We start from the raw sequence: 25,778 nt of genomic DNA on the forward strand, positions 1-25,778 counted from the left end.
GGCCGGGCCTCTGTCCACCTCGTCAGTGCTGGTTGGAGGGACGCAGGGGCGCGGAGCCCGCCGAGCAGAGGGTTCCCGCAGGCAGGCAGGCAGGCAGGCAGGCAGAGCCGGCTGCCATGGCGCTGGTGGGGCCTAGGATTTGGGGCCCTAGACGAGATATTTACCCCCTGTTGCTGCTACTGCTACTGCTGCTGCTGCTGCTGCTGCCTTGGGTCCCGGCTGGTGAGTGTGGCTGGGCCTGGGGGTGAGCGTGGCTGGGCTGGCCTGAGAGAATGGTGATGCTAGAGGCAAGAGTGTCCCGGGCCCTAGACAGTGTGGGGACAGTGCGGGTGTCTTGGGACTCACTTGGAGAGCTCGGAGTGTTCTGGAGGCTTCAGACTGAGGAGTCTATGCGGTGGGGCCAGGAGGATGAGGGCTGGTGTGGTCTGTAGAAGCCAGTCTGGGAGAGCTGGTGTGGTGTGGCGTAGTGTGTTGAGGGAAAAGCTGGGAATCTTGGTGTGAGGAGCCACTTAGGGAAAGCGTGCCGGGATAGATGGAAATGCGTGAATTGGAGAAGTTTCAGCAAACTCAGGCAATCTCCATAGAGTCTGCCGGAGTCACGTGTTGACCTGGGATGCAGGTGACATGTAAAGTTGCCCGGTGGGTGGACGTTCTGTTTGAGGGGATTGATTGTTGAGAGTTGTGTCCTCGCTGAACTAGCTGTAAGTTGTCCGGCATGTTCAACTGGCCTTTCCTGGCAACGGGAGGTGTGGGTGTGGGTGGGGCTAGATTAAGATAGGGGAGGGGGAAGAGAACCAGGGTTAGGGGAGAGCTTGCCCTCATTGCTCCCTTCTATGGGTCCTCTGCCAGCACTTGAGGGGCAACCGGTAGAGCTGTTCCGGGTCTTTGGAATGGCTAGGGATTCGGGATCATACGTGTGTGTCCCTGCAGCAGGTTTCTGGCATTCCTCAACTATGCTGGAAGGGCTCCCTGAAGCCAGCCCAGGCAGCCAGTACATTGGCTTTGTCCAAGTGCATTCAACACTGAGCCTGGAATTCCTACTGGGGGGTCTGGAGGACGCTTTGGCTTGGTCACTATAGTTACGAGGGCAGTAGGGAGGGCCCGGCTTCCCCTGCAATAGGTGAACCCCACCAGTGGCATTCCCCCTGCCTGCCTACAAAGCCGTTATTGCCTCTTCTCTGTGGAAAGGGGGAGGATGAGGACCCTGGGTACAGCGAGGACCTGTTTTAGGGAGGAAACCAAATGAAGGTTGAGGAGGGAAGGGACCTAGAAGAAGCTGGTACCTGAGGCAAATGAGGGTGGAGAAACCAGGCAACTCCAGGCTGTCTGTACATTAGGGCGTGAGGTTCTGGGCTGTGCACTTTGGATCTGTTCCACATGCAGTACACAGATGCCCATGGCAGCTGCACAGATGTGTGGCAGGGACTAGGGTACATACTACAACAGGACAGGTGTCCACAGGCACATGCCAGGTCTCCCCTGTGAGCTCACTGGTGAACTTGCTAATGAACCTACTGTGTATCATCATATACATAGCACATGGCTGCATTCACCCACTAGGTACACACCAGCAGGCCTGCATTGACTTATATGCACTTACACACATATGGTCTGTGAGATTGGCAAACAGTGGTGTATATTTCCCCAGAACTCCAACAGGCTCTCAGGGGCCATTGCCCCGGGAATTCTGTGTGCAGAGTCCATCTCTGGGGATCCCTGAAGCTAGAGTTGGGGGCTCTACAAGCACGATTACCCAGAGCTGACTGAGCAAAGGGCGGTGCTAGGGACTTTGTGACTTGAAAGCTAATTTCCATCCCAGAGGAGATGAAAGTTCTGGACCAGACCCGATGCCCTCCCTGCCAGGCTCTGAGCTGGGCCCCTCCATCCCAGCCACTCCACAGCAGAGGATTGCTGGTTGCTATGGAGAGGATAAGGCATCTTGGACTACAATGGAACATGTCGAGTTGTTCCCACCCCCACCCCTTCCCTGAACACCCAGGGAGTGCAGTGCACAAAGGGGCAGCCAGTCTTCCCCAAACCTGGCCCCTCCTCCAACTTAAGAGGTGGGGCGGTAGGAGAGCAACAGGGACTCTGTATACTTCTAAATAATGTGGGGTCTGCTGGCTACTGGGCTCCAGGGAAGGTTTGCTGATGCGTGATCCACTGTGTAGAGAGATTTTAACCCTCCCGGCATCCAGGGAAGCTGGCTTTCTACCTCTCTGTTTACAGAACAGTTAGGCAAAGTCCAGAGAAGATCCCAACTTGTTTAAGGTCACAAGAGCAGCATGCTGCAGCAGGGCCTGGACCACAGCAGGAGTGGTACTCTAGGTGGTTGGTTACAGCTCTTCCTTGTACCTCTGTTAAATGAGTCATCATTCGTTCCAAGGATTGTTTCCAGACTAAATGCACCAGTGATCTGAATCCGTAATGTAGGGGATGGGCAGGACCCCCTCAACCTCACGGAGACTGTATTGTTGTGTATTATTATTATTATTATTATTATTAGTGTGAGTGCGTGTGAGCATTTGCGCACACACAAACCCAAGTGTGGAGGCCAGAGGGACTGTGGAGCAAGTTCCCCCCTTCCACCTTTACGTGGGTCCTGAGGGTCAGACTCAGGTCATCAGCTTCCACAGCAAGTGCCAAGAGCTGCAGAGACATCTTATTAGTCCTCAAAAATAAATAAATAAATGAATAAATAAATAAATAAATAAATAAATAAAAAATATAATTTTAGACGGAAGCATTAGGGGAACTATTTTTTTTTTTTGTTTTTTGTTTTTTTTGTTTGTTTTGTTTTTTTTTTTCGAGACAGGGTTTCTCTGTATAGCCGTGGCTGTTCTGGAACTCACTCTGTAGACCAGGCTGGCTTCGAACTCAGAAATCCACCTGCCTCTGCCTCCCAAGTGCTGGGATTAAAGGCGTGCGCCACCACGCCCGGCAGGGGAACTGTTCACAGCACAAGTGGCCTCCCTGTATGTCTTCTCCTCACTCAGAGCTTGGTGGCTAGGGACTAGCAATCCCAGTACTGTACCATCGTGGGCACTGCATCAGACAGAGCACCTATGCTTGCCATGACTGTTATTCAGTTATGCCTTTTGGCCTCAGGGATGAGTATCTCTGAAAGTATGTCTAGGCTTCTCGGCCTTCCGGGGTGTCTTTCCTTTTTCCTGACAAGTGGATGTTGAGTGTCAATGACCCTTTACTGCACTGCACCCCCTGGGGTCCTGTGTTGGATAGTTTTATGCCAACTTGACACAGGCTAGAGTCATCAGAGGGGAGGGAGCCTCTGGGATTTTGAGAAAATGTTTCTGTAAGATTGGGCTGTAGACAAACTGTAGAGCACTTTCTTGATTGGTGATTGGTGAGGGGAGGGCCCCAGCCCATCATGGGTGGTGTCACCCCTGGGCTGGTGGTCCTGAGTTTTATAAGAAAGCAGGCTGAGCCAACTATGGGAAGCAAGCCGTAAGCAGCACCCCTCCATGGCTTCTGCCCCCTGTTTGAATTTCTGTCCTGACTTCTTCCAGTGATGAACAGTCATGTGGAAATGTGAGCCAAATACACACCCTTTCCTCCCCAGTTTGCTTTTCATTGTGGTGCTTCATTGCAGCAAAACCAGCCCGAAGCTGCTGAGGCACAGAGAACCTGAGGAAACTCAGGCACGAACTGGCTCAGGTAGAGTAGGAGTTCCTAAGCTGGGACTAATGCAGTGGTATGCCAGCTGCCAGGCTCAGGGCAGAGAGGGTGCTGCTCTCCCAGGGTAACCTCAACCTTTCCCTCATGCTGGGCATGCAACCCAGCGCTTTCTCATAAGCTAGGCAAGTGCGGCACCAAGGAGACCATTCCTCAGACCTCTAAGACTTCCTGGTGAGGGGAAGGAGGGCTGGGGGCATATTAGGTTGACAATTCTTTGGCACACAATTTCATATGCTCCTGAAGATCCAAGTTTGCAGGCGCTTTATGATAGGAAGCAGTTAGTCTTCTTAAAAGTTTCCCTTTTCTAGCGTGAACCAAATATACCAAGATGGCAAAAGATGCCTGGCCCTAGTACACAGCGGCTCACGAGGTGACTGCAGGCAATGACTGCATGCGTCTGTTTCCCGCCTGCTCTCCTCAGGGTGGGGCAGGGAGCAGGTCTAAGGAAAGGGCCAGCATCCTGTGTCTGTGTCTGTTAATCTCTCCTCTGCCAGGTCAGCCCAGGCAGTCTGAGAGGTCAGGAGGGATTTGTAAAGATAAGCAGTGGCCCCTTGTTGCCCTGGTGACAAGGCTCCGCCCCTACAGCTAGTCCCTAGGGAGAGCTCCTCCCCTCCCCTGCCCAATCGGCCTCCTGGGTTTACTGTAGGTCCCTCCGGACACCCTGGAGTGCGATGGGACTGGAAGTGATGAGTCCCTTGAGTTGTAAAACGGCAGATAAAACTGCTGACATATGACGGTCCTGGCTGCGCAGGCTCTGGGCTTGTTTGTACCCTCCAGCTCTGCTCCTCTCGAGACAGCCTTTCTAACTGTGGGCTGGGCTCTGCCTCGCAGGGATTTCTCACAGTAACAGCCCTCTGCTGGGCTCTGGGAGGACCATAGAAGGGCAAAGCTTCCTTCCCCCGATGCTGTGGCCACTAATATAGTGGGCTCAAAGCTAGGGGCCAAACTCCAGGTTGTGTTGAGGGATTCCTTGGGCCACAGAGATAAATAAGAATCTGTAATTTGATGGGATTACAGTGGGAGCTGTTGGCATGGGGCCAGTGTTCAGGCGCTTTATAAGAGGAATTATAACCACTGTCCTCTTGGGGCCTTTTGGGCCAAGGGCCTCTGACTATCACTGCCTCTCCAGGGGGCTCTCTAGATGTCAAGGCATCATACACATCATTTTGGGGCTCCTCACAACACTGAATCTGTCTGATGCTTCAAACCATGCTTTTTCCTGAAGGTGTTCCATCCACTTCCTGCCGCAGGTCCCGACCGTCTTTCCATCTCCCATACCCTTCTTCTTACCCTAGGGCATCTATTCTGGGACACCCAGACTTCCTTGTCTGTCCAGTCACAGAAGCAGAAGGCCCCACCTATTCTGGACAATTCCAACCCAAATGTTCAGGCTTGGCAGAGGGTTGGGACAGGTGTGAGCCAAGGGGTCTCTTAACCAGAAACAATCTCAGACTCCAGAACTTGATCCCCTATTTGCCTCTGGTAGATGCTAGGTCCTTGTGTGGAAGGAAGGACCCTGGACACTTGAGATGGCACTACACAGCCATGTCTCCCTGGGTCTGTGGCTTACTGTCCTCCATCTTGCTTGGTCTGCTGAGGAGTTTGGGAATCTGGCCGGCAGACGCCCTGCTGCATGGAATGTGGATGACGCCTGAGAGGCTGCCAACCTTATCTGGAGGGGAGGGGGTCTTCATGGTCTGGGGGAAGGGAAGGTGCAGGGCCTGATGCTGCTCACTCTCAGGTCTGGTTAGTGTCTGCATGACAACTTGGGGGGAGGGTAGGTCCTGGGACTCCAGGTGGTGGGTAGAAGGGCTCCTCTCCCTCACATTTGTGTCTGGCACCTGAGGCTTTCAATCCTTCTTTTACCAAAAGGAAGAGGGTGTTTGGTAGAGGCCTCCCACCCAAGGTCTCTGAGCTGGGTTTGGACTCAGGCCTAATAGTGACAAGGTTTTCAAACTGGGATGGCAGGAAGGAACAAGACTCACTGGATTTGTCTTCTAGTCAACCCCGGGTGCTCCAAGTGTGTAGACCCTGGTCAGGTATGTAGGTTCAAGTCACTATACCTGCTTTGCTTCAGGTATTTGCTTGTGGGGGATGGTGTGAGTGTAGGGATCCTCTGGAAGTCCTCAGGCAAGCTGGCAAGAAGGAGGGACCAGGATGGGTTTAGGAGTGAGAGAGGCTGAGCCAGGTCCTGCCTTTGAAGTCGCCCATTCTTTTCCCGGGGCTGAGATCAGAGTCTCAGGTTTCAGTGAGGGATGGAGTTACCAGACCCCCAGCGGGGGGTTGAGGGGGATGGAAGCTACCCCCTCCTTAGATCCTCCACCCCACTTCAGGCTGCTGAGGGGACACAGGCCTGTAGAATGGAAAGGCCTGGCGAGCAGCGGGAACAACCTGGCATTGCCGGCTATTCCTTGTTAATTTATCCTGTGATGTCAGCACGTCTTTACTTCCTTGAGCCTCTATTGCTTGTCTGTAAAGAGAATATAGGACAGTCCAAGCCTCCTAAGGGTACTGCAGGAGGGTTACCAGAGAGCTTGGGCAGTATTTGTTAGGAAATACTGTCACAGGGGAACCACTCACTCAGTCCACTATCTCTGCTCTATAGATACAACAACAACAACAACAACAACAACAACAAAAATGTCCTCAAGGGCTCAGGTTGTAGCCCAGTCCAGAAAATGGTTGCCTTTCACCAAGGAAACCCTGGGCTTGATTCTCCAGTACTCCATAGGCTTGGATTGGTAGGGTATGCCTATAATCCTGACACTTGGGAGCTGAAGCAGGAGGATCACAAGTTTAAGGTCATCCTTGGATATATAACAAGTATATCTTGATCCAAGATCAGCTTGGACTATAAGATAGTCCTCAAAAATAAGCACAAAAATAAGTAAATAAATCCTCCTCGGGCTGGCAAGATGGCTCAGCGGGTAAGAGCACTGACTGCTCTTCCAAAGGTTCTGAGTTTGAATCCCAGCAACCACGTGGTGGCTCACAACCAACCACCCGTAATGAGATCTTGAGATCTGATGCCCTCTTCTGGTGTGTCTGAAGTCAGCTACAGTGTACTTATGTATAATAATAATTTAAAAAATCTTAAAAAAAAAAACATCTCCGTTTCAGGTGTAGATATCTTCATTAGTAATCAGCTTGCAGATGCCCTTGGTGTGCACACAGGTTCTTGAACATGGACAGACCTGTGTTAGACTTGTGGCTATCAGTAGGGGAAGAGTGTATCCTGCAGACCCTGCCCATATTGCCAAGTTGCTTTCTGTTTTACAGGGCTGGTTCCTCCAGAGACTCCAAGTGTCTGTGCCTCAGACCCATGTGCTCCAGGGACCAAGTGCCAGGCTACAGAAAGTGGTGGCTATACCTGTGAGCCCTCAGAGCTTGGAGGCTGTGCTACTCAGCCATGCCACCACGGGGCACTGTGTGTGCCCCAGGGCCCAGATCCTAACAGCTTCCGTTGCTACTGTGTGCCTGGATTCCAGGGACCCCACTGTGAACTGGACATCGATGAGTGTGCGTCCCGGCCTTGCCAGCATGGGGGCACCTGCCAAAATCTGGCAGATCACTACGAGTGCCACTGTCCCCTGGGATATGCAGGTACTGGTCACCTTGGAGGACTGGACCACGGATGGGCAAGGGGCCCATCGGTCAAGTCCCGGAATGCTCCAGCTGGCTGGCAGCTTTGTTAACCACTCTTGGGTTGGCTGCACAGCTGACATTTCTTGGGTTAATCTGGCAGGTGGGATCAGTACTTGTATGTTTGTGTGTTAATGTGGGGCCCCGCACATAGCAATTACTTGACAAATATTGCTTTTTGTCCCTGCCACAGAACTGAGTGTGGTCCCCACTGGAGATGGGGAATGAGCCTCATGCATCCCTTGCAGGGCACACCTGCCTGGTTTGGCTTTCTGGAGGATGCCCAGAGGGTTATCTCTAGCATTCCTTCAGTCTAGACATGTGTCAAGCTGCCGTGTATTCCCTGTATGGCTCACCTGATGGGCCCTGGCAAGGCTCAGGATGTAATTTGGACCTCAGTCCTCTGGGCATCCTGAATTCTAGCCCACTGGGATTCTTTCCTGTTTGTGATGGGGAATGAGTCCCTCGCCATCCTTGTTCCCAAGAGAGGAATGATGTAGACACACATGCTCAGAAGCACGACCGGCATGGACACACATGTCTCTCTCTTCCAGGGGACACCTCACCCCGGTCACTTCCTACTCCTACATCTGCTTTCTAGAGCTGCCTCATGTCAGGAGGGAGGGGACAGCTGGGGACAGATCTTCAAAGGATGTTTAATTTAGTGCAGTCTGGAATCTGCAGTATAGACACTGGGATCTCCACCAACCCTGAATTCAGGCATTGCTCTCAAACCGTGAGGCAGTTTCAAGTTCCCTCTGAGCAAATGATACAGACTGGGGGGCAAGTTCAGGAAGGACATGGAGGGATGAGATGGCACCGTGGGATGAGAGTTGGTTAAGACACCGGTCTCTGCATCTTTGCCCTCTTGGTATCTGAATATCTGTGCAGGTGAGACTTCTTGTCCCAGCCATTTGCATATATATGGTTGCTCTAAGGGTGCTCTGAGTCCTTGCTTGTGTCATAATCGGTGTATGCTTCTGTGGGAATTGTCTGTGTGTCTGTCAGCAGGCAAGTGAGCACTGTCTATGCAGCAGTCCTCCGAATGTGATGTGAGCAGGCAGCTTTGCGTGACTCATTTCCCTCCTGCTCCCAGCAGGGTGGGGGAGTTGGGATTCCAGGCCGCCTGGGCCTGGCTCTCCCTGGCACAGAGGATAGGAGTGGGGCAGGAGGGTCATGGGAAGGAGGAGTCCTGGGGCTGGCTGGACAGGGAAGTAGGGAGGGCTCCAGCTGGGGTCAGCTGGCTCCTGAGCCCCCATGACAAAACCTACTTAGGTGGCAGGGGAAAGGCTGTGGACGCCTACACTGACAGGACCTGCCTCATAAATCCCCACACCTGGAGATTCTCCATCTCCCTCTGTCTCTACCCCTATCCAGGGGAGGGCCAACATGTACTCTGGGTTTCCCCAGAGGCATGGGAATTCCTAGGTAGAACCAGAAACTTCCAGTTTTAAAAAAATTATTATTATTATTATTATTATTATTATTATTATTATATGTAAGTACACTGTAGCTGTCTTCAGACACTCCAGAAGAGGGCATCAGATTTTGTTACGGATGGTTGTGAGCCACCATGTGGCTGCTGGGATTTGAACTCAGGACCTTTGGAAGAGCAGTCGGTGCTTTTATCCGCTGAGCCATCTCTCCAGCCCCCTGAACTTCCAGTTTTAAAGTCAAGACAGCATAGGGATTGGTGACCCTACTCCAGTGTGTCCTGTCCAGAGTGGCCCTCTTCTGTGGGGTTCCTTCCTCACATCCTTCTCCAAGCTACCAGTGATCTTCTGAACCGCACTGCTGAGCTCCTAGGTTGGTTGCCCTTTTCATTGCTGTGGTTAAATACTTAACAAGAAGTAAGTAAAGCAAGGACGGGTATACTTGTGGGGATGTTGTCCGTCATAAGGAAGAGTCACCTGGTCACATTGTGTCCTCTGAGGCTGGCGCTCTGACTGCTGTCTTCCTTTTGTTTGTTTGTTTTTCCCCCTGCTTGTATTCAATCCAGGACCTCAGTCCTGGGGATGGTGCTCCCCAGACTCAGGGTGGATCCTCTTTCTTCAGTCGAACCCCCCTGTAAACTCCCTTACAGATATAGCCAGAGGTCTCTCCTCTGGAGGGTTCCAAATCTGGTCAAGGTGGCTGACCATAAAGATCCACTATTATTATCCCTACCAACAGCTTAATTTTAAAAAAATATTTAATTATGTCATGTGTATGCGGGTACTAGAAGAGGCACCCGGGTGAGAGGATTCTAGAAATGCTATCTGAACATCTTCACGAAAGCTAAACCAAGCAGGTCTGCTCTTAGGGTAGGTGTGAACTGCTTAAAGCGGGTGCTGGGAACGGAGCTCTGGTCCTCTGGAAGAGCAGGAAGCTCTCTTTAGAGATGAGCCCTCTCCAGGCCCCAAACCTGACCTTTCTTGATGGGCAGAAGTCTGATTGGGCTCTAGTACCTGATGCCCTCACGCCTTTCTCCGCCACTCTCCCCAGGTTCTGTCTTTTCTCCATCTTTCCCCCAGGGCATTATGCCTCTGCCTCAAGAGGGATGCCACCAACTGTCATCACTGGCCTTATTCAGCTTTCAAAAAGCTGTTCCTGAAGAAGCCTGTTCCCAGCACCCTAGAACAGACCTTGGCTCCTGCCCTAACAGGATCTAGCTGTCTCTCTTATTGAGGTCAACATTATTAAACAGTAGCCTTTTCCGGACCCACCCCGCGGTGGGACTGTCAGGGCAAGGAGGGTCTTCTTGTTTCTTTCTGGTCTATGGACAGCATTTCCTCTGAAAGAGCGGAACATATGGGTAACTGGAGCAGACTGGGGCTGCTGGTTGGGCCCCTTTTGCCCCTCTAGATGTGGTCTCCATGTCTCTTGTCCCTGTCCAGGCGTGACCTGTGAGGCCGAGGTGGACGAGTGCTCGTCAGCGCCCTGCCTGCACGGAGGCTCGTGCCTGGACGGTGTGGGTTCCTACCGCTGCGTGTGCGCGCCGGGATACGCCGGTGCGAACTGTCAGCTGGACGTGGACGAGTGCCAGAGCCAGCCGTGCGCGCACGGTGGCGTGTGTCACGACCTGGTCAACGGGTGAGCCCTTGGCGGGGTGCCCTGGCGGCGGGGAGGTGGGCTGCGGGATGTGCACGCGCTCAGCTCCCGCCCGCCCACGCCAGTTTCCGGTGCGACTGCGCGGACACGGGTTACGAAGGCGCGCGCTGCGAGCAGGAGGTGCTGGAGTGCGCCTCTGCGCCCTGCGCGCACAACGCGTCCTGCCTCGACGGCTTCCGGAGCTTCCGCTGCCTCTGCTGGCCAGGTGTGTGCGCGCCTGCCGTGTTCCCCCAACCCCGAACACTCTGTGTGTGTGTGTGTGTGTGTGTGTGTGTGTGTGTGTGTGTGTGTGTGTGTGTGCCAGGTGTGAAGCCGTGTGCATGTGTGAGTGCAGCCTGGGCCCTCTGACACCTGCAGTTTCCTGATCTGCAAACAGGGTTGCTAACAGCACCTGCCCCTTGGGTTGCAGTGAGGAGTGGCGATGTACCTGGCACACAAGAAGGGTGTCTGAATGTTAGTATAAAGAATTCGTAGCAATTGGTAGCTTGCTATTACTAGTCCCTGTTGTCCCTCTGTCAGTATCTGCATCCTGATGTCCCTGTTCGCCCTGGGTTGGCTTAGGTCATGGAGGGGAAGCTGCCTAGACACTTGTGCTTCCTGATGTCTTCCAGGCTTCAGTGGAGAGCGGTGCGAAGTGGATGAGGACGAATGTGCATCGGGCCCCTGTCAAAATGGGGGCCAGTGCTTGCAGCGCTCTGACCCGACCTTGTACGGGGGTGTTCAGGCCATCTTCCCGGGAGCCTTCAGCTTCAGCCACGCCGCTGGCTTCCTTTGCAGCTGTCCTCTGGGCTTTGCTGGTGAGTTACCTGCTGGAGAAGCACTCAGCCAGGGTCTAGAACCCCAAGGATGGATCCAGCCTGGCCAATGCCTGAGTCCATACCCTCCTCTCTCTCTTTCTCATGGATCTCAATCTCCCCAGTTGTAAAATGGACCCTTTTGGTTCTGGTCTGACTCTGAGGGTGCAGGCAGCCGTCACAGAGGAGCTATTTATTTATTTATTTTACAGGGAATGACTGCAGCATGGATGTGGATGAGTGTGCCTCAGGGCCGTGCCTCAATGGAGGTAGCTGCCAGGACCTGCCCAATGGTTTCCAGTGCTACTGCCAGGATGGATACACAGGTGCTTGGCTGGGGTGGCTCTGGCATGGAGGTGATATGGTTCCTTTTGGCTGAATGTGGATTGATGCATACTGGAAATGAGGCTAAAGGTGGCCATGGTGGCACAGGTGACAGCTGAGGTGGGGGTGCTGAGCCAGAACTCCAACTTTGTGAAAGGGGAGAAACTGGTCAGTTTGAGTACAGTCAGGAGGAAAGGGTGGAGTGGGTGGTACCAAGGCTGCCAGGTGACCCTCTGCCTTGGAGAATGTTGGCTGGTGACTTCAGCCCTGTAAGTACTGTCTGTGAAGCCAGGACCATCTGGGGGTGAGGGTGGGGGGACAAGGGACTAACCCCAAGAGAGGGGCCTGGACTGGAGTCAGAACTGGGGCTCATTTATGGATGTATGGTGGTCGGGGCCCTGAACTCCGCTATCAAATCAAAGAGGGACAGAGCCTTAGTTCAAGACAGAAGGAGGCAGCACTGGGTGCAGGCACATGCCTTCAGAAGGACACACTTTGGCTCTAGGGGGCTGTGTCTGTTGTCAGTGGCTGGAGTGTGAAAGTTCTCCTGGCAAAAAGGCCCGGGAACTGCACACAGATTTTCCCTCTCTAGTGTCCCTGCCCCCACTGGAATGTGGGTGGCACTCCCCCACACGTAGCATTCCTGCCTAGCTCTTTTCCCTGCAGGTGTCTGGAGGCATTTTCCTTTGCTTGGGGAAGGGACTGGAGATACATTCCCTCTCTCCTGTCTTGGACACTCAAACATATTGGGGCTCACTGCCTCCCCCTGCCCATGTTGGGTGGCCCATGCCCTCTGCACTGTTCCTATTGCTTGAGCCCCTCCCTTCCATATCCTCCTGCAATGGCCCACTCCTCCATAGTCTCACAAGGGTTACCACGCCCATCTCATGGACATGGCAGTGAAGCCTGGAGGGGGCGTCATAAACAGTGTCTATGGGAACCTGGATCCTTCCAATTAAACAGTGAGTGACAGGGAGGGGGAGCTCTGAGTTCAGAGTCCTGGGGGAGCGATCCTAGCTGTGAGGCTGGGCTCTCTGCCCAGCCTCCTTTGAGACACCAGAAGGCTCTGGACTGGAAGGTCAGCCTGGAATTCCTGAGTTGGCTCAGAAGAACTCAGGCAGGCCAGACTGGGAGCCCTGTTCCTAAGCCTTGGTGCCTCTGTAGGTGACGATGGGACTGTGGGTGCTGGGCCCTTTTCTGGGGAGCCTGTGGCTCTTGGCAGGTAGGAGGACTGGGGTGTCTTGAAGGAAGAATTTACAGCGGGTGCCTGGTGATTGTGAGGAGGATGGTATAGGTGTGTGGGCTGATCTATTCTCACGGACCCCTCCTGGCCTGGGTCTGTACGGTTGAGGTGTGGGGTGAGAATGGCCTCTGGTTGTGTTGTGGAGGATCTGGCTGAACTGTGGTTGCTCTTTGGCCTCTTGACTGTGAAAGGGAAGATGGGCTGGCACCTTCCCAGGCAGCGTCCTTGGGCACACCCCAGGGTAGAGGGACGGAGGAGTGAGCCCTGGGGTGCTCAGTGTGTTCCAGGTGTATTGCCATGGCTGTCCCATATCTACAAAGGCTCTGCCAAGCCCTTTCACTGGGCACCAAGGACAGATTCAGGCTCCAGAGGGAAACTAGGGTTCTGGGGAGCCCTGTTTGAGCAATGGTGGGATTGGGTCTTTGAGCTGATCTGGCAGCCATCGGGGCACCTACCTTTAGAAGTTCCTCTCCACCTGTCTCCAGAGTAATCAGAGGTCTCTTCCCAAGGTGTCATTGGGCTGTGCTCCTTTGCTGCACATGACCCAGCCACTCACCTGCAAACCTTCTCTGTGAGGGCAAGCTTGAACCCTCTGTGGGCTCTGAATGACCAGGAGGAGTTTGAAAATAGTAAGGGAAGTCGAGGCATGACTTTCCAGGAAATACTTAGAATAAGAGCAAGTTCAAGGCTTTCAGGCTGAGGCTTGAGAGCCTGGTAGGCCTAGACTATGACAGTCTCGAATACCAAGGTGAGTGGCTGGGTCATATGCAGCAAAGGTGTATAGCCAGGTGACACCTTGGGAAGAGACTTCTGGTTACTCTGGAGATGGGTGTGGAGAAACTTCTGAAGGCAGCTGACCTGGAGGCTGCCAGGTTTATCAGAGCAAGAAGCATGGGGTGGAAGAAGAGGTGGAACCAGGGAGTACCTTCCCAAGTCAGGCCCACAGGGCATGGAGACTTATCAGACATGGCCAGGGAAGGGAACCCAGGGTGGGGGTGGGGCGGGCACCTGGTGTGTAGGTGCCGAGGTCAGCACCACCATGAGGCATGTGAGCTCTGGTTGGAGATTCTGGCTCGGGCTTGATGTGCTGACCCTTGGCTGATCGCCCCTTTAGGCCTGACATGTCAGGAAGATATGGATGAATGCCAGTCGGAACCATGCCTGCATGGTGGAACCTGCAGCGACACTGTAGCAGGCTACATCTGCCAGTGCCCTGAGGCCTGGGGTGGACATGACTGTTCTGTGCAGCTCACAGGCTGCCAGGGCCATACCTGCCCACTGGCTGCCACCTGCATCCCCACCTTCAAGTCTGGCCTCCACGGTTACTTCTGCCGCTGCCCACCGGGGACCTATGGGCCTTTCTGTGGCCAGAATACGACCTTCTCGGTTGTGTCTGGGAGTTCTGTGTGGGGATTGGTGCCAGCTGCTGCCTCCCTGGGTCTGGCACTGAGATTTCGTACCACCCTGCTTGCCGGAACCCTGGCTACTCTCAAAGACACTCGGGACAGCTTGGAGCTGGTTCTGGTGGGGGCCGTGCTCCAAGCCACACTCTCGAGACATGGCACTGCGGTGCTCATCCTTACACTGCCTGACCTAGCCTTAAATGATGGGCATTGGCACCAGGTGGAAGTGACGCTCCACCTGGGAACCCTGGAGCTGCGGCTCTGGCACGAGGGCTGCCCTGGCCAGCTCTGTGTGGCCTCTGGTCCGGTGGCTACAGGCCCTACAGCCTCGGTGGCCTCTGGGCCTCCGGGATCCTACTCCATCTATCTGGGCGGCGGGGTCTTTGCCGGCTGCTTCCAGGATGTGCGTGTGGAAGGGCACCTTCTGCTGCCTGAGGAGCTCAAGGGAACTGTGCTTCTGGGTTGTGAGCGCAGGGAACCTTGCCAGCCTCTGCCTTGTGCCCATGGAGGGGCCTGCGTGGACCTGTGGACTCACTTCCGCTGCGACTGCCCGAGACCTTACCGTGGAGCCACATGCACTGATGGTGAGGGGTTAGCAGGTGGGGAGGTAGCGTAAATGCTGGGCCCCTAAGCCTGCTGGCCTCACACCAGTGCTGTTTCTCCCTACAGAGGTTCCTGCTGCCACTTTTGGCTTGGGTGGAGCCACGAGCTCAGCCTCTTTTCTGCTCCACCAACTAGGCCCAAACCTCACCGTGTCATTTTTCCTCCGCACCCGCGAACCTGCCGGCCTGTTGCTCCAGTTTGCCAATGATTCAGTTGCGAGCCTGACTGTGTTCCTGAGTGAGGGCCAGATCCGGGCTGAGGGGCTGGGTCACCCTGCTGTGGTCCTCCCTGGGCGCTGGGATGATGGACTCCCCCACTTGGTGATGCTCAGCTTTGGGCCTGACCAGCTGCAGGACCTGGGCCAGCGGCTGTATGTGGGTGGGAGGTTCTACCCTGATGACACCCAGCTCTGGGGTGGGCCCTTCCGAGGCTGTCTCCAGGACCTACAACTCAACAGCATCCACCTCCCCTTCTTCTCTTCCCCGATGGAGAACTCAAGTTGGCCCAGTGAACTGGAAGCTGGCCAGTCCTCCAACCTCACCCAGGGTTGTGTCTCTGAGGACACGTGCAATGTGAGTGGCTTGGAGAGAGTCCTTAGCTAGGATCTGTGCTGTGACATAGGGCAAGCTGAGGCTCAAGACAGCCACATGAGCTGCTCACATTCCTGTCACCAGAATGGCAGATGGCAGTGCCCCATCTCCTCCCTGTCCAGTTGTTTTTTTCCTTCCCATGGTCCCTTTTGTATCAGTCTCAGATGGCATCCTGACCCAGACAGAGGATGGGCCTCAGCCTTTCTATAGCTACTGTTTGGCCGAAAGAGGCATGGGGGTTCATTAGCTGGAATAACCTACTACGAGCTAGACTAGCCTCTTTAGTGGCTGGGCCCTTGGACCAGTGGCTTCACCTTTCTGGGCCTACTATCTCATCTGTAATGTAGGGGTGGTGACGGGTTTCCCTCAACTCTGTGATGTGGTGGTCTTGGGGGTGGGGCACTGCTTTTATGAGTGCTCATTGGTGTCCTGACTCTTCTGTAGCCCAATCCCTGTTTCAATGGTGGCACGTGCCACGTCACCTGGAATGACTTCTACTGCACCTGCTCCGAGAACTTCACGGGGCCCACCTGTGCCCAGCAGCGATGGTGCCCCAGGCAGCCATGCCTGCCTCCTGCCACCTGTGAGGAGGTTCCAGATGGCTTTGTGTGTGAGTTTGTGTCCTGGGTGCTGGGTACGGAAGATGGTTAGAGATCCCTTAGGGTTTATGGGATGTTGGGTGGTGGACCAGGAATGCCAACAGCCCCAATATGGTGGGTTACTGCATTCTGAGAAACACTCTTAGGGAAGGTGAGCATATGCTGGGGTTTCTAAGGCAACTTCAAGGGAGCCACAGGAGAGGAAGGAGTGTGAGGCATGTGTGAGGTTTTAAAGTTCCTATGGACAGCTGAAACACAAGGTTACTAAAAGTGCTGCACGAGATAGAATTTGAAGCCCACCAAGTAGCTCAGAGACCAAGGGGTCTCATGTTGCTCAGGCTAGCCCTGAACTCACCATGTAGCAAAGGGTGATCTTGATCTGAACTTGTGATTCTCCTGCCTCTACTTCCCCAGTTTAGGGACTATGGATATGGGCCCCTACACCCCATTTGTTGGGTGCTAGGGATGGAACCCAAAGCCTCCTACAAGCTAGGCAGTCTACCAACCGAAGCTACTCTGCCAGCCTTACAGAAGGTGAGGAGGAGAAGGATATGACTGGACCAGCACCTGTGTGCAGTGAAGAGCGAGCCTCCTTCAGGGAGGAGGGGAGCAGGTTAGATTTAGGAGGAGCTAAGATTATTAATATGTCTAGGGCCTTCAAGGTAGCAGGTATTGTGGTCCCCCTAGGACTACCCCGGAACTGATTCCCTCCCAGGAGGAGAATGCATAAGGGGTGGAAGAGGGAGCTGCAGTTTCTGAGATCAGGTGACAGGTGGGTGACTGCCCTGGTCAACAGTTATGGATTGTGGACCCTACCACCTGAATGCCTGGGGACAGGGTGGTGTAGGAGAAGTCTGGCAGGTCATTTCCCAGCGGCTCTCTCTCTGCAGGTGTGGCCGAGGCCACGTTCCGCGAGGGCCCTCCTGCTGTGTTCACAGGCCACAACGTGTCCTCATCGCTCAGCGGGCTCACCCTGGCCTTCCGCACGCGCGACTCCGAGGCTGGGCTACTGCGCGCCGTCTCCGCCGCAGGTGCCCACTCCAATATCTGGTTGGCGGTGCGCAACGGCTCGCTGGCAGGAGATGTGGCGGGTTCGGTGCTGCCCGCGCCCGGGCCGCGCGTGGCCGACGGCGCCTGGCATCGCGTGCGCCTAGCCCGGGAGTTCCCACAGGCCGCTGCCTCGCGCTGGCTGCTGTGGCTGGACGGCGCGGCGACACCCGTGGCCTTGCACGGCTTGGGCGGCGACCTGGGCTTTCTGCAGGGTCCGGGTGCAGTGCCTCTGCTACTGGCTGAGAACTTCACGGGCTGCCTGGGCCGCGTGGCACTTGGCGACTTCCCGTTACCCTTGGCGCCACCGCGGTCTGGCACGGTGTCTGGGGCGCGCGAGCACTTCGTGGCCTGGCCCGGGTCTCCGGCCGTGAGTCTCGGCTGCCGTGGCGGACCCGTATGTTCACCCTCGCCCTGCCTGCACGGTGGCGCCTGCCGCGACCTCTTCGACGCCTTTGCTTGCTCCTGCGGCCCCGCCTGGGAAGGACCCCGCTGCGAGATCCGCGCTGACCCATGTCGCTCCACTCCCTGTGTCCGGGGCCAATGCCATGCGCGCCCCGACGGCCGCTTCGAGTGTCGCTGCCCTCCGGGCTTCTCCGGCCCGCGCTGCAGGTGCGGGTGACAAGGGGACCTGACCTGGGCATAGCAGTGGGTAGAGATGACTGCTGATTTACCGTGGGTGGAGTTTGGAGGGAAAAAGTTCTTCATAGCTTGTTCAGTTTGGTGTCCATAAAGATAAAATACAAGCCGGGCGTGGTGGTGCACGCCTTTAATCCCAGCACCTGGGAGGCAGAGGCAGGCGGATTTCTGAGTTCGAGGCCAGCCTGGTCTACAAAGTGGGTTCCAGGACAGCCAGGGCTATACAGAGAAACCCTGTCTTAAAAAAAAAAAAAAAAAAAAAAGACAAAATACAGGTTATAATAGTTGGCAAAATTTGAATTTCAGGACGATGTTGTGGCTTGGGTAGAATTAGGAGGGCAGGACGAATCAGGGAGCATGGTTTGCAGCAAGCTGCCTTTGAAACTCCCGTTTCCTTCCGGTCCAGAGCTGTCTAGCTCTCCTCTCTCCTCATGTTTAGCAACTGTTTTGCGCTGCCCTTTAAAGTCAGCACGAATCAAAGGCCTCAGCTCTTGTGGAGTTGGGGGAAGCGGCAGAATGACAGCCCTGCGTTCCTTTGCTTCCTGGGGAAGGCTGTTGAAGGCAGGCCTGCATTCCCCAGAGAGCACCACTATGGCCAGCTCCCAGCACCTCACTGGACTTGCTTTTCTCTGCAGGTTGCCTGTCCTGCCTCAGGGATGCAACCTCAACTCCACATGCAAGGATGGCGCCCCTTGTGAAGGCGGCCCCTTAGGCACCAACTGCAGTTGCCAGGAAGGTCTTGCTGGCCTCAGGTGGGTCTGGAGACCAGGGCCTGTGGTGTTGACTGGGAGCTTGCCCCTGGGACGCCCAGCCTGGGCGGGAGAAATGAGGTCCTCCTTGTCTTCTTCCCATTGACTTAAGTGCCAGATCCATCAGTATCTTTTGGTTCTTTTAGGACTTCCCAGACCATTATCTGTTAGGCAGACACTGGCTGGGCAGTAACTGTCACCCAGTTTCTTCCTTTTTTCTTTGTTTTTTTATTTTTATTTATTTTTATTATTTTTTTTTAGGCAGGGTTTCATTATGTAGCTGACTGTCTCTGGAACTTAATCTGTAGACCAGGCTGGCCTCAAACTCAAGAGATTCACCTGCCTCTGCCTTCAAATGCTGGGATTAAAGGCATGCACGACCACTGCTGACACACCCAGTTTCTCAAAGCCCGTTGGTCCTTAATGGACATGGCCAAAATGCAACTTCTAGGCCCCTAGGAGGTGTTAGTTGGCATCCCTGTCCTGCAGCATTATCTCCCCCTCCCCCACACACAATGGAGTAGGAGCCTTCTCAGCCCATGAACCCTGGGCACAAGGGGAGTGGGTAGGAGATGGGTACCCTCACCCTCAGCTCTGGTCACTTGGCAAGGCTGGGCCAAGCAGGAGCAGGGTCTGGATAAACCTTGATGCTGGAGGTGGGGACCAGCTAGGGGAATAGGAGGCAGCCGTGGGTGGGAGGACTTTGCGTTCTCAGCCGTTGTCTCTTCCAGATGTCAGAGTCTCGACAAACCCTGTGAAGCCAGCCCTTGCTTGAATGGGGGCACTTGCCGGGTGGCCAGTGGCATATTTGAATGTACTTGCAGTGCAGGATTCTCTGGCCAGTTCTGTGAAGTGGTGGTGAGTGGTACCCAGGGCTGGGTGGCAAGGCCTCTTTAGACCTTAGCAAGAGGACAGTGGGCAGGGAGGACTTGTGGCCTTTGTGGATTTGACAGTGGACAGGCTTTGCTGAGGGTGGGGAGAGAATACTTAGGCCCTTTCTAGTACCCAATGTAGGGGTTATTTTCACCTTAGGGAGAGTTGAGGGAGCCCCCATCCATCAGACACAGTCTGGAGCGTCCCAATGGTATCCAGGGTAGTAGCAGTGGAAACAGGCTAGGATCTTCCAAGTGTACTCTGGGACTGGCTTCTGAGACTATGGGAACATGGAGTCCCTGGGTTCCAGAGCCCAGTTTCTGAAGCGGATCAGGCTTGGGCACTGTAGGTATCCCTCACCCCAAGGAGGCTCAGCTGACAGAGGTCTGGGCCCTGTGGTGATCAGCACAGAGCTTTGGAGAGGCTCTGAGCCCATGGGGGGTGCTGATATCGGGTGTTTTGAAAGGACAGGCTGGGAGGCTCCCGGGGAGTCCCCTTTGCTTCTGGGAAGAGTTCCTGTCAAGGTGACCTTTATAGCCTTTGCCTCTTCACCTTCCCACTATAACATCCCCCCCCCCCCCCCCCCACACACACACCAGGGGGAGGAAATGGCTTTACAGCTCCTGCTGAAGTGCTGGAGAGAGGGAAGGTGTGAACTTTATAGCTTTGGGGCCCCCTTCTTCAGGGCTGAATGCTCAGTTCATTCCAGCTCTGCTTTCTGTTCCTGCTTCACTTCAGCTGACTGTTGAATTCTGTGACTCCCCCCCACCCCCCAGGCACTCCTGGAATGTCTACTGTCTATCCTCCTAGCCAGGCTATGCAACACTCCCAGGCTAACATTGGCTTCTTTGCTTGGACATCCCAGGGGCCGTCTCTCTCTCTCTAACTCTGGGACACTTTTCTAAGTTTTCTTGTCTTCCATCTATTGCAGAAAACCCTACCTCTGCCTCTGCCGTTCCCACTGCTGGAGGTAGCAGTGCCTGCAGCCTGTGCCTGCCTCCTCCTTCTCCTCCTGGGCCTCCTCTCAGGAATCCTGGCTGCCAGAAAGCGCCGCCAGTCTGAGGGCACTTACAGCCCAAGTCAGCAGGAGGTGGCTGGGGCTCGTCTGGAGATGGACAGTGTCCTCAAGGTGCCACCAGAGGAGAGACTTATTTAGGTTTGCCTGGCTGCTGGTGCCATGTCCTGAAGGTCCTAAAGGGTCACCACAGGACTTCTACCTGGAGACCCAAGGAGACTGTTTCCAGAGCTGGGACATCCACAGGATGTGCCCCCATGGTTGGCAGCCCTTGCTCTGTCCATCATGGACTCAGGAAATGGGGAACAACTCAGGGAAGCAGAGGAGGCTGTGAGAGTGTGTACTTCTCTGACCTGCTGGGCTGGATACAGGGCACATGTTGGTGCCCATGATATGACAGGGTGTGTGCATGTGCTTCTGTGCATATGTGTTTGTGTATGTGTGTGCATCTTTCTGTTTGGGGAAGAGGAGGAAAGAGAGAGGAGAAGGAGAAGGAGACTATACATAGGGATGTGTTGGTCTGCAGATTGTAATGTGTTATGACTGTGGTAAGGGCTTCATGTCTGGGAACCACCCAGATGGTTACCTCTGGGACAGGGGCAGCCCAAGGCTGCACGTTCTCTAGCACTGGACAGGCCAGAGCTTACCCAAGCACCTAGACTTTGGTCTTGACATCTTGTTCAACCTCCAAGAACAGCCAGAAGCTGGGATAGGGAGGAGTCTCCTTGGTTTCCAGAACAAAAGCCCTTTGGGCAGGTCTGTAGGAACCAAGGAGCGGCTGCCCTGGGTTGCCCTGCCTGCTGTGGGCATTTGCCAGAGTGGAGCAACCAACCTGTCTGCCTACCTCACATCACACGGCTATTCTGAGGATCCGAGAGACAAACAGGCAGAAAACTCCAGTCTGGTGGGAAGAACTGGCTGCCCTTGGGTGTTGGAAAGTGTCTTGCCCACCTAGAGTTGAAAAGGCTTCTTGGGACCCTAGCAAGAAGGCCAGAGAGGTGGAAGAACGGAGATGCTATTATCTTCTGTCCCTGACCCCTGCAAACTCACCCCTTTGCCTGCAGTTCTGTTGCCAAGGAAGGCTCTGTTGTGTGCCAAACAACAGTGTCCAGCAGATGGACATCAGGCAGCTTCTGCATTGGCGCTCAGGCTGCAGAAGCCGATTACATCCTGTGGACACTCAGTGCAAGTGACTTCTGACAACTCCTCTCCCAGGGCATTGGCCTGAAGGTTTAGCCTCCCTTGAACTTTCCAGAGGCCTCTGACTTGGAGATGTGTCCTTTGTCATCTTTGTTTATCAGGCAGTGCCTTCTCACAGGAGTTCCCATGTGCAAACGCCAGGTGACTTTTACACAAGGAAGCTCGGTGTCTCCAGGTTTCAGCTGCCTCCCAAGGCACAGACTTGGGGGAACCAGGAGATCAGTAGAAGCTTTGTTAAGAGACCCTGGATGCTAAGCGAGAAGGCCTACTTGGTTCTTACTCTGTAGTGGTGAGGCCACTTTGCCCCGAGCTATCTCCATGCCCCTTGGGAGAGGGGAGAGGAAACAGGCTCTTGGGTGAACTGTTTCAGTTGCCAGCTCCTAAGATGATTCTTGTGGAATGCCAACGGAACGAAACATCCCAGTTCCACGTCAGTGTCACCAATGTGGCCTACACAAGTACTCTCACTTGGGGGAGATGGTGTTCTTGCTGAGACAAGGGGGAGGAGTGGAGCTTGTTCCTTTGTGTAGTCCTGCCCATGATGTAGTGTCCACTATGATTCCCTCATGGGGAGGGATGGTGTAAGTGGCTCAGAGCCTCAAGCATGCATAGGCTGGAGGACAGTGGCCTCTGCTTCTGCAGGATGGCTGGTGGAGGTGGCCAAGTGCCTGCTCAGGCAGCCATCCCCCAGAGCTCCTTGTAGGACTCAGGACTACAGCCCTCTCCCCAGTTTTATTGACCACATATAGAATTCATCGTTGGATTGCAAAGTCTACCCAGTGAAATGGACAGATGACAACAAACATGTGAACTACAGGTGTGTGCCTTCTTAGGCTGCCCGACACCCTGTCACCCTATTGGCCCACTAGGCTGTGGCACTGCCTCATCTTGGGTGGAACCCGGAATTTGTTAGGATGGAGGAAGTGGGGCTGAGGCCTGTCCTGGGACACCAGAATGCCAGAAGGCTTCCCACGACCCAGTGAGACTCCGCTCCCTGGTAGCTGAGCACACCACCAAGACAGAGCCCTGGGGAAGGAGGGCTACCTCTCTGGCCTAGACCTCAGGGACCCATAAACAACCTCTCAGACAGAGAGGGTCCCTAAAGTAACAGGTACCTCTGATGACCCCACCCCCTTGTTCCCAACCCCCAGAAACCCTGGGGTAGGCTGTCTGACCATTTACACATAGGAAATGAGAAATCAGGTCAAATGTGCACAATTTCCTGCATGTCTCTGATGGATGTTTTCTTAAACGGTCAGTCTGTGTTTTACCTTGGTTTATTGAAAGGAATCAATTTTCAAGATTCATCAAATCAATAAGGTAAAAAGGAAAAGCAAGATCAAAGAAAAAATAACAAAACATTTCATTATAACTTTGGTGACTTGGGCTCAGGAATTTCTGCGCTGTCGAGAAGCTGGAGAGAGTGGGGAGGGCTGGCTTCCAGGCCCCCACTTGCCGCACGCTCAGAGGCCACGTGTATCTTCACTCCATGGGGGAACCTGGGGAGCCCTGGGGCCCCACCTGGTCCTGACCCAGGAGCTCTAACAGCTGTGCCTCCCTCCCTTTGTCTGTGGCAGGAAGCTTGTCCTTTGAGTTGGAATCTGGGTCACTGCTGCCCAGCTCTGCCCATAAAGCTCCAAGTGGCAGGAGGCTGGGCCTGAGCTTTGACTGACACGAGAGCCCAGAGGTATGAGGGTGGCAGAGAGCTGAGGGCGGCTCCTAAGACTCAGGTTTGGAGCTTCTCTTATAAGTTAGAGTTGCTGGTGTTCCCAACCCCTGGAAGAGCTGGCTGGGGCTGGGTTTGCTGACCATTAGGTCTCCAGACCCCTGACCCTTCAGGAACAACTCCAGTTGGTGGTTAGGTGAAGACTCAGGAAAGAGTATATTGCTAGAGAGGTTTGGAGATGACCACCAGGGAGAAATGCCAGCCTAGGAGTGGGCCTCATTTCAGCCCCCCAAACACCCATGTCCCCCAAAGCTGTGCTTACACAGGTTGTTACTGACATCTGCCCTGTGGGGTGGGGCCCAGCAAAGGAGGAGAGCTGGGCTTGAAAGCAGCCTTGAGCTTCTTGACTCCTCTTGGGCTATGGGAGGATAGGATACAGCTGGTCCAGTTGACATATAGTGCAAAACCCACACAGGGTGCCAAGGGTGGCGGCAGGCAGCTCTTCTGGGATGGCCATTCCCAGGGCCAGGCCTCAGAGATGGGCTGTGGAGGAGGGGGCAGAGTCCCTTTGCCCCATGAAGCCTGGCTAGAAATGGGACGTTGGGGAGGCACAGTATTAGACAGTGGCACAGGCCTGCTCACTCAAAGGTCTCCCACTGTCTGCGGAGCTGCTCCACGGAGGTGGAGGCTGGGGCCAGGGCCGGGGCTGGGCTTGGGCTCACATCTTGCTTGGTTTTTCGCAGCAAATCCTCAAAGGGGTCTCTGGCCTGTGTAGGAACAGAGGGCTGCGGGGTTGGCTGTAGGCTCTGGGGCGGTCTGGGAGGCAACAGTGGGGATTCACCAGGCCTCAGGGCCAACCCCTGCTTGGCCTCAGCAGCCCTGGCACTTGAGCGGGCCAGAGGCAATGTTCGGATCCTGGAGGGGGCAACGGCTGGGGGGCCAAGTGGCTGCAGGGGACTAGTGTGGGCACCCATTGGGATCTGGCCAAAGAGGTTGGGCATGGAGAGAGCAGAGAGGTTGGGCTGAGACCTGTGAGGGGCATAGAAGCCAGAACTAGACAATAGAATGCTAGGTGCATATGCTGGCCCTAGGGATGCTGGAGGGGTCCCAAAAGGCCTGGCTGGTGTAGAGCTCAGGGGCATGGAGGGTGGTACTACTGGCACAGATGGGACAAAGGGATTGAGTGGTGTCTGTACAAAAGGGGTGGGTGTCACTGTTGGGGGGAAGCTGAGCTGAGGGATGAATGGGGTGGCTGCACTGGGGGTAGCAGGATGTGATGGGATGGTGCTGCCTGACCAGGCTGTGTTAAGTGGATCCAGGAGAGCGAGCAGGGCATCGCTGCCTGTGCCTGCAGCTCCTGGGGCTGGGCTGGGTGGCTGCAGAAGTTCTGTGGGACCTTGGGGGACAGCTCTGGGGAGCAGCCCTGACAGGAGGGCTGGACTCAGAGCGGCTTGTCTTTCCCGGTCCATCTGCAGTGGCTCTGAAGAGAAGTCACCAAGTGGGCCGCCAGCAGCCTGGAGCTTGGCTGGCCGGGCAGTGGGTGGTGGAGGCACGATGCCCAGCTCAGGGGTCTTTCTGCCTTGTGGCCTGGGAATGGTGATGCTGCCCGGAGTTGGGATGGGAGTCTCCTCCTTGATGCTGGGGCTCAGGATGCCCTCCTGGTTCTGGGGTCTGAGAGGCAGGGCTGGGGAAGTACCAAGCAGAGCTGAGGGCTTCTCAGGGGAGGTTATGGAGGGCTTGCTGGGGATGGCCATGTCGTCCTGACCCAGACTCCAGAGCTTAGTATATGGATGAGCAAGCTTCAAGGCTGCAGCCATGCTAAGGCCCCTCTCACTTCTGCACAGGTCCAGTCTCTGTGGGGAAGGAGGGAGGAAGTGATGACCACTGGTTAGCCCAGGCAACCCTTCCTGCATGCCAAGCACATTGCTCCTGGGACTGGGAGGAGTTGCAGGTACCCAAGACACCTGCAGAGATCCAAGCCCTACTGTGTTCCACAAAAGGAATACAAAGGAATCTCCTGTCTTTTTACAAATGCCTATGCTTGCCAAGCAGTTTCAGGAAAATGTTTCCATCTGTGGGCCACCTAACAATGGCTTGAGCCTTTTTGCTGTTCAGAGATTGTGGTGTCTTTGATTACCCTCAAAGGGGCAAGTGTAACTCTAGGCCTGGCTGAAGGGACAGGAGCCAGAGAAGAGATTGTATTTGAGTCCTGACCATGCCTCCATTTGACCTGGGCTAGACTAGAGCTGCTTCATTCCCAGAAGGTGGGATAATCTATGAATCCCAGAGAGGGGAGCTGACTGATAGTCGCACTGGGAGAACCAATCCATAACCCAGGAGTTTGATCCAAGGAGCCTGGTGGGCTTGGACAAGCCTTGCAGCAGCCAACTATCAGATAAGAATGGAGGCAGGCAGACACCCCCTGCTGTGCTAGCATGATAGATAGCTCCCCGTGATAGCTGGTAACAGTGTACTGCTCCAAATTGGGTGGGGTTGGAGTACTAACACAGGGGTGGGGATGTGATGTCCTATCTCCCTGGCCCCTTCCACTGTGACTAGGAGGACCTTGCTCATTAGGAGACACCCCATCAACTACTGTTCCCTA

The 25,778-nt window shown here is 54.8% G+C and overlaps 2 protein-coding genes across 24 annotated transcripts in view; one reads left to right on the top strand and one right to left on the bottom strand.

Moving 5' to 3' along the window:
* Crb2 (crumbs family member 2) lies at nucleotides 1-22,879 on the top strand. Of its 4 annotated transcripts, NM_001163566.1 has the most exons (13): nucleotides 25-222; nucleotides 6,976-7,299; nucleotides 10,215-10,410; nucleotides 10,494-10,633; nucleotides 11,040-11,225; nucleotides 11,435-11,548; nucleotides 13,904-14,776; nucleotides 14,862-15,367; nucleotides 15,830-15,995; nucleotides 16,875-17,643; nucleotides 18,306-18,422; nucleotides 19,151-19,277; nucleotides 20,224-22,879. In NM_001163566.1, the coding sequence occupies exons 1-13, from the start codon at nucleotides 117-119 to the stop codon at nucleotides 20,446-20,448; spliced, it is 3,849 nt and encodes a 1,282-aa protein (NP_001157038.1). In that variant the 5' UTR covers nucleotides 25-116; the 3' UTR covers nucleotides 20,449-22,879. The 4 variants fall into 4 exon arrangements, 1 of the variants encoding a protein (NP_001157038.1); XR_866013.1 differs by lacking the exons at nucleotides 18,306-18,422; nucleotides 19,151-19,277; nucleotides 20,224-22,879 and adding exons at nucleotides 16,399-16,518; nucleotides 16,672-16,756 and having other exon boundaries at nucleotides 1-222; nucleotides 16,875-16,965; XR_866014.1 differs by lacking the exons at nucleotides 18,306-18,422; nucleotides 19,151-19,277; nucleotides 20,224-22,879 and adding an exon at nucleotides 16,399-16,518 and having other exon boundaries at nucleotides 1-222; nucleotides 16,875-17,299.
* The window catches only part of Dennd1a (DENN/MADD domain containing 1A), a 488,421-nt gene continuing 485,408 nt past the window's right edge, over nucleotides 22,766-25,778 (bottom strand). For 16 of the 20 annotated variants that reach the window (XM_006498003.3, XM_006497998.4, XM_030250063.1 and 13 more), the window contains one exon: nucleotides 22,769-25,026. In XM_006498003.3, the coding sequence (XP_006498066.1) occupies nucleotides 23,812-25,026 (1,215 nt within the window). In that variant the 3' untranslated portion in view covers nucleotides 22,769-23,811. Of the gene's footprint in view, nucleotides 25,027-25,778 lie in introns of all 20 variants that reach the window. The other 4 variants (NM_001362978.1, NM_001362977.1, NM_146122.3 and 1 more) reach the window with 1 other exon arrangement.

This window comes from Mus musculus, chromosome 2, assembly GCF_000001635.26.
Source record: "Mus musculus strain C57BL/6J chromosome 2, GRCm38.p6 C57BL/6J".
In the NCBI taxonomy this organism is placed as follows: Eukaryota; Metazoa; Chordata; class Mammalia; order Rodentia; family Muridae; genus Mus; species Mus musculus.